The sequence below is a fragment of the Myiozetetes cayanensis genome, unplaced genomic scaffold, assembly GCF_022539395.1.
Source record: "Myiozetetes cayanensis isolate MyiCay16 unplaced genomic scaffold, myiCay2020 scf4, whole genome shotgun sequence".
Lineage (NCBI taxonomy): Eukaryota > Metazoa > Chordata > Aves > Passeriformes > Tyrannidae > Myiozetetes > Myiozetetes cayanensis.
Window position 1 is genome coordinate 45325175 of NW_026087631.1, and position 7998 is coordinate 45333172.

A 7998-nucleotide genomic window follows, 5' to 3' on the forward strand; every position below is an offset into this window, starting at 1 on the left:
TGTACCGTTCATATCTTCTGGAGATAGCATGACTATGTAGGCTGTGCAGAAAAAATGGAGATAGTTTAAAAAGAGTTTGAAAAGTTAGTATAAAGTCTTTATCATAATCAAATAATACATTATTCTTAACACATTGATAGAAATAATATTTTAAATATTGTCATACATATTTTTGAGTGATCTTTAAATATCATTGTAAAGCATTAACCACACTATTCATGTTGTGATTAGACTTTGTCTCAGATGAACCTGCATGAGATCTGTGTTGGGATTTACAGCTTAATTCCCATGTGCTACCTTCTCTCCCTGTGGTGCAATCAGCACCCTGGACTTCAAAATTTGGCTGCCATGGAAACACAATCTGTTCTTACTCTGGAATAGTCTGTCAAAGCTGGAGTTCTGGCTGTTGGCTTTGGAAAATTAGAAAGCTGATGTTAATTCTGCCTTTGCCACAGATTCCCTTTCCACTGCTCCTCAACTAAAGACAACCGAATTATTTTCTTTCTTCTAACTGGTATTTTAAATTACAGATTTCATAAACATGGTGAATAAAAATGTTAACCTGATTTTTTATTCTACTGGGGAGTCGACTGCTGAAGGAACTTTTCATTTGGCTCAGAAGATTTGTCCTTTGTGCCTGGGACATCAGGAGGGACTAAGAGTCTGCCTCTGGAGAGTCATCATCAGTGACTAGTATATGAAAAAAAGAAGTAACTTTACCACAGGGCCAGTTAATAATATTTCCTTATCACATCAGACTTGCAGGCACCTCTTACAATTGCTAAACTCGGCAAAAACATGTTAGTAACACGCTCAGGTCTGAACTAGTCCCTTACTCGAAGAGAGGTGCAGTTTGGGCTGGGTGGGAGGCAAGGAGACAGGACAGAGGTTGATTGCTTGTGTTGTTCCTCTTGGCCAGACTCTGGAGGTATACAGGAGGTGCTAACCAAAAGCACCAACACAGGTCCTTCCACAGCTTCATGTCGTGTACATCTGTGCAGTTACTGTTTGGATATGGTACAGAGAAGATGCTGCTGGCATTGGGAAAGAAACCACCAGATGCACTGAGACAGTGAATCAAAAGGGAGCTCACCTGTTTTGATGCATTACACATTTTGTACTTTTTTTGCCTTGTAAGTACTGTTATATCTTCCTGTTGTGAGTCAGGAGCAGAGAAATCCAACACAAAAAGAAAATCTTTATCTCCTGAGCACAGCAGTTGCTTACCCAAAGGGTGGTATGGCAGGAAGATGAGGACATGGATGCACACCTTCATGTGGGTCTCTGACTGCCTTTACCATCTAGGTAAAACTGAAACACCTTCCCTGTGCCTTTGCTTGTGCTAGGCTGCATCTGCTTTCCTCAGAGTAATTACCCTTCTATATAAGGAGAGAAAGCAAAACTCTAAATGAATGGATGGATGAATGAATGAGTACAGTTTTTCCCATGCCTGATCTTGCAGAACACAGGTTCCATTCCTGCTAGGGGATGATGGCGTGAAGCCACAAGGATTCACATGTCCTCCCAAAGTCCTAGCTGTCAGAGCAAGGAGAGGCAGGTGGACCAGGCTGCCACCCTGATGGCAAGGGAGCCTGGGCCAGGAGGAATTGATTAGTGTCCTTATTATTCATCTGATATAAAGTAGACTGATTCCTAATTTCACTAATTCCATTTCTGTAGGGTGACACAATCTACAGTGGGTGTCTTTAACATGACCCATATGACTTTACATGGTGGGTGAGGAGGAAGACAGATGTATAGTCTTCCGATGCTTCACATGATAGGGAGCAGAAGATGCCAGGAGGGCTTGGATGTCATTTATGCTGGATGCACTTGGTTCCAGGTGACACAACATCTACCATTTCATCTTCCTCCAGCATACTTTGTCAAGGAAGGAAAGAGCATAGGCACAAAGCTCACAGGCCATTTCTTTTAGACACCTCCCTGGACAGAAGAGGAGTGGTTCGGAAAGTCAGCATTTTGCAGAAGGCAATAGTCAGGTACTGAGGGTTTGTGTCCCACCCCCCTCAGTGAGCTTACTCTGCTGGGGGGCTTGGTTGTGGCTGGGGTGCCAGCACCACGTGGCCTAGAGGTATTGTGAAATGCCTGATACTCCATCTTCAAATATGCAAGAGTTACTCCATTACTATCTTGCAGTTCTATAAATGCCAGTCCCATTTCACATACATTTTACATTTTATTTTGGAAAACTGCTGTGCTACTGGTGAAAGGAAGCTATCAGTCAGCTTCAGAAAGGCAGAATGTCCAAATAAGAGCCTGCGTATAGAACAAGGGAGAAACTGCAGGCTGACACAACAGCGGTGCAGAAAGGTCTGGAAGAAAAGACCAAATGACATATGGGGTTGTGACATCTTTTGTAGCTAAAATGCTGGGAAAGAATCATAGTTAAAAGCCAATCTATCTGAAACAAACTGCAGTGTTTTTAAAGTGTGTCATTTCTTCAAGATGAAGTAGCTGTCTTTTGATCAGAAAAGGGGGTATACAAAGTGAGACACAGAATGATCACAGCATTCAGAACAATGAAATTATACTGTCTGTGATGTTAATTCTCCTCTGACTGTCCTATGAAGAATGCACGTGTTACACAATTTGTGTTGTTGGCTGATGTGTTGTTTTAAGAAATATATGTTAAGATGTATGTAAGTGCATGCTTTCTTATGCATGGGGATTTTTAAGGTATAAATAAATTTGCTGGAGCTTAATGTGCATCCTCTTGACAATGGCAGATTTAGAACTTTCTAAAATGCAAAGTATAGGAAACCAAAGACAGGAAAATAGGGTATTTTATATTCATTGTGAAGAAGAAATATTTATGCATGTAATTTACTCCCCTCTCTCTCATAAAGCCTTGTCTCCACCTTATATGATTTATATAAGCCTTATATGATTTCCTGCACCTTGTTGTCAGGACACAACACTGGGCAGTTAGTTTGGTTTCAGCACATCAGTGCCAAAGGTCAGCGGGGGGTGGATGAGTGCAGTTTTTGGAAACTGTAACTCACTCTTTAATAGTATGGATTTATGGAATGCTTAACAAAGTAATAATCCCTGTGTGTGCCTGGCTGTGCATGTACCAGCGCAGGAGTTTGCCTAGCCTCTCTGTTTAACTGGTAAACACCTGAAGCCAGGAACAGCATATATTTACTTAAACGCACTGAGCAGTATTAAGAGAGAAGAGGTTTCTGGTTTGGGTGCTGCTTGCCTTCTGTAAGTCCCATGTTCCTATTGTTACTGTTATGTTACTATTGTTAAGTATTATAAGATATTAATGAGCAGTACTACAGGATGTGTTGTAAAGAGACAGTATGATTTTTAAGCCTGGAACACTGTTTTGTTTTTTTTTTTTTAATCTGATGTGTGCGGTGGAGAAAAAAAGGTTTGTGGGGAAGGTTGAAGTATTTTTTAGGACCAACAGATATCAATCTAGTTTGTTTGAAAGCTAGTTTGTATTATTCTATTATTATAAATTGCTCCAGTGAAAGACATTCTCCTTCTCCTTGCTTAAAAAATTACGTCTCCTAAATCAGTACTGTGCCACAAAATTAAGATGGTATTTAGATAAAATCCACCATGCACTGTTAGTTTCAAACAGAACACTATTTGCATGATAACCAGTGAGTTCACTGTCCCATTGCTGTGTGTTTTATGCTCCTGCTCCCCATTCACCTCCCACGCAGCTAGCAGGGAAGGCGAACAGTAAGCCACTAATTACCTAATGAGCAAGCATTCCTGCAGTGGTGGTGAAGGGTGAATTTATCTGGAGGATTTGCTATGAGTAGAGTGTGACATGGACTGGAGATGATGCTGGACAGGAATTAGAACAGGTCAATGTGGAGAGTGGCCTGGTAGGAAGAGGGGCTGCGGACTAGGAGCAAAGGGAGGTATAGGCAGATGTTGCCTCCCAGCTCTCTCACTTCTATCTGGATAAGCTGGTTAGGGTCAGTAGTCTCATGCATTGCTCTCTGCCCCCTAATCCATCTGGAAACTTGACTTCTCTCCTTCCCTACCACTGGTGGTATTCCAGCCTCATTCCTTGCACTACTTCCATCGGCTCCCTGGCAGCCATCCTCATGGCACTAAGCATGCAGGGTTTCCTCTCTGCCTTCCCCCGTCTGAGACCTGCTGCGTCAGAATGTGGTGCAGGGAACAGTCCTAGTGCTGCACAAGTCGAGATTATTGAGAATGGCTGTTTGGAGCTGCAGAAGCTCAGTCAGCTCCCCACCTATGTCCTGCTGGGGAAAATACTCCTTTTGTCATTCACACTGTTAGGAGCATCTGTCTCTATTCCTGCAGTACAGATCTACCTTCTACCATTGCACTTCCCTGCCTCCTTTATTCTTGCTGATAGTATTTGTCTCTTGACACTCAGTTTTGCTTCCCACCCTCCCTGCCACTACATGGGGTGGGGTCCCAGCTGGACTGGCGTAAACCAGTACTGCCACGACTCGCTCAGGCTTTAAGTGCTGCTGTGGCTGAAGGGTAGCCATAAACCCACCACTTTACATGGGCTGTAATTACCTTGGTTTCACCAAAGAATTGTAGGCAAGCACAAAAGTACAGCCTGTGGGACCTGGCTGCCCAGAGGGCACCACAGTGTTTGCCTTCCTTCTGGCCTTCATCCTCGTTCCACAGCCAGCACCCTCACTATGGGGCCAGTGAGGTCATGTCAGCTCAGACATTTTCCAGGTATGCACTGGAAACTGTGGCCACTGCACATATGATATTTGTCAAGTTGAGTTAAAAGACACTTTGTGGCAACATACATGATCAAACAGTGACAGCTTCCTACTTTCAGAACATGAAAAGGATGCCACTTGTAGTCTACTTGTAGCAGACTAAGCCATAAAACATAAAAGCTTATACTGGCAAATAAAAACACAAAACTTAACATTTAGCTGCAAAACAGACAACAAAGATATATTTGCATTTCCATAGCAACCTTACAATGTAGAAAATCTTCATGTTGGAGGGTTTAATGATATATAAAATTCACAATTATGAGAATACTCACCAATACAGCTTAGATTTGCCAAAACAAAGTCGATCAGTTGTCAGCATCTAATCCTTTCAGTGTAGACTTATGACAATCGGTTATTGTTAAATCTTTACTCCATTTTAAACTGCTGTTTGCCAGTACTGCATTAACTTTTAATATATATCCATAAGTGAATATACAATATAAAAAATACCTACATTCATCTCTCAGTACTAAGCATACGAGTAATCAGATGCTGTTGCTATTCTGCTGAAAAATTTATTTTAAAAAAATCACTGTAGCAATAGACTGAAATATCTGTCTGAAACTGATGGAAGAAATTCCTTTATGTGCAAACAAAATAAAACTGTTCTTCTCCAAAAATTTATGTTGTTCATTCTGTCACGTAATCTTAGTACATTTGCATGGGACGCATGGGAGGACCAAAGGATTTTGAAATTAGTAGCAGGTGACTTACCTTTGTGCTGATCAAACACGGATGATGAACTGAAATCCATTGTGATCTATCTAATTATTTACAACCAGACCAGACAAATGCCATCTCCAGGGTTTTCAGGGAAGAATGTCATGTATTATAGTACACACTGCAACGATAGCTGTTACTAGTCTCCCTGTCAGAGAATGAAACTCGCTTTACGGCTGCAGGTTGTAGACAAGGCAAGAGCCTGATGGAAACGCTGTTATGGACCTTCTTAAAAGGACGTCCCTCGCAGCTGAACTGAGATTCTGAAAAATGTCACGTCTTCAGCGAGTGGCACTGCCTACGAGGAGCCGAGAGATGCTGCGGCTCCCCCAGCCCCAGCAGCCGAGGGCTGGGTGAGTGGGACTGGGCTGGCAGACGGAGCATGTGCAGAGCTCCAGCGCAGCTCGGGTGCAGACATCCATCCTGGCTCCACGTGCTCCAGGGATGGACAGCCCTGCGGGCAGCGTGCCTGTGCGCTCACACTCAGCATGTGGCTGGGGATGGTTTGTGAAACGATGCTTTCAGACATCGCCTGATTTAGCACCTTCACATTGAACACAAATTAGCAAATTCAGAGTTTGTTAAAGTACAATGAAGGGATAACAACTGACAGCATATTACTGTGGCTGGAGTGGACAGCATTAGCTACAACCACACAGCACAACAGATAGAACAGTGCACAGCTGTGCTGGTTTTGGCTCGGGTAGAGTTAATTTTCTTCAAAGCAGCTGGTGAGTGTATGGCTGTGTTTTGGGTTTGCTGGAAAGAGAGATGTTTTAGCTGTTGCTGAGCTGTGCTTACACAAGGTCTGGGCCTTTTCTGCTCCTCACCTCACCCCACCATGCTGGAGAGCACAAGGAGCTGGGAGGGGACACTGCCAGGACATTTGATCCTAGCTAGGCACAGGGATATCCCATCCCATATGGTGGCATTCTCAGCATGTAAAGCTGGAGGAACAAGGAGGAAGGAAGGGACATTCAGAATGATGGTGTTTGTCGTCCCAAGTCACCATTACATGTGATGGAGCCCTGCTGTCCTGGGGAATGGCTGAACACCTGCCTGCTCAGGGGAAGGGGTGAATGAATCCCTTGTTTTGCTTTCCTTGTGCACACAGCTTTTGCTTTCCCTGTTAAACTATCTCAACCCATGAGTTCATTCACTCCTCCAGTTCTCTCTCCTATCCCACTGTGGGAAGTGAGTGGCTGTGTAGGGCTGAGTTGCCAGCTGGTTTTAAACAACAGGGAATGCTTTTTTTTGACTGGGCCTCTGCCTTTCCAGGTTGAGAACTCAGACTCTGTATTGTAAAGGGAAGGGGACCCTGGTCAGCTTTGCTTTTTGCTACGTTATTTCTGTGGAAGAAATAATATTAAATGGGCTAACTTGGAATTTACCTGGGGGAGTAGATGGCCAGCAGTGCCTAGTGACTGATGGATGGGAGGAATATAAAAAAGTCACTTAGCACTGGTGCACTGAAAGAGACACATCATTACTGCTAAATAGGGCAAAGTAATATATGAAAATTAGGAAAGGCAATATACTTTTGGCCCAAAAGTGAAGGTAGGACCTACACTAAAGCTGTGCCTATGTTTGGTCAGCTTAGGAAGCCCCTACACTTTACTGATTGTATTTATTCTGTTCTGGTGTTTTGACTAATTCCTGTGACTACTGCAGATGCTAGTGACAACATACACGTGGACACTGTAGGAGTTGTATCTGGAGCTCATTCACAACCAAGCACCTGTTCCTGAACATAAACACCAACTATGTGTTTGAGAGAAGATAGTATGGTCCAGGAAGCAACACAGCCTCAACAGCTTGAAATGAACACTGAAATTTTCCGAATTGTGGCAGTGTGATGTACTCAAAGGTCCTTAACTGTGGAGCGGCATGCAGGAGGACTGTGAAGCCAGACACTGGCTGTTCTTCTTTTCCCTACTGCTTTCGTTTTGTGGTTTGCTTTGGCTCAGGCAAACCTGTTTACATTGAGGAGGGACCCACCATGTGGCAAGTGCTGTCTGTGCAGTCTGGGAGCAGAGTCTTGGTTGTGCAGATTGTCGGCTCCTAACTGGCATCTCCTTGCCAGGAGGGTGGCTCCGGTTGTGGCCCTGGCAGAGGAAGTCCAGTCCATCCAGTCTAAAACCCTGCCATGGCTGCTGACTTCATGGAGGAGACACTGGAGACATCAGTGTCTCCTGACCAGTGTCTCTGGTCAGGAATTTTGAACTGCAATTCATCACCCCGGTGATCTGTGAAAGATATGACCAGAGGCCCTGTATCCTCTGTGTACACAGGATTTCTGAGCCTGGGCACTGCTACAGTGCAGGTTACACAGGTGGTCCACTGTCCTCTACTTAAGCCAGTCAGTTAAATACTCAGAATTTTACCTGCCCATTTGCTATTACCAGGTCCTCATATTTTTATTCGGCTCCTGAAATGAAGGCAGCGGACCTTGGAGAATACTAGTTCAGTCTCTCTTGCAGTGCATTAGCCTGGGGATGAGGTGCACTGCAGGTATGCA

General features: G+C 43.8%; 1 protein-coding gene across 3 annotated transcripts in view; it reads right to left on the reverse strand.

Moving 5' to 3' along the window:
- Positions 1-5821, reverse strand: part of ANKRD55 (ankyrin repeat domain 55) — a 44356-nt gene extending 38535 nt beyond the window's left edge. For all 3 annotated transcript variants that reach the window (XM_050329928.1, XM_050329929.1, XM_050329927.1), the window contains exon 1: positions 5475-5821. In XM_050329928.1, coding sequence (XP_050185885.1) covers positions 5475-5514 — 40 coding nt within the window. In that variant the 5' untranslated portion in view covers positions 5515-5821. The remainder of the gene's footprint in view (positions 1-5474) is intronic.
- Positions 5822-7998: the final 2177 nt, after the last annotated feature.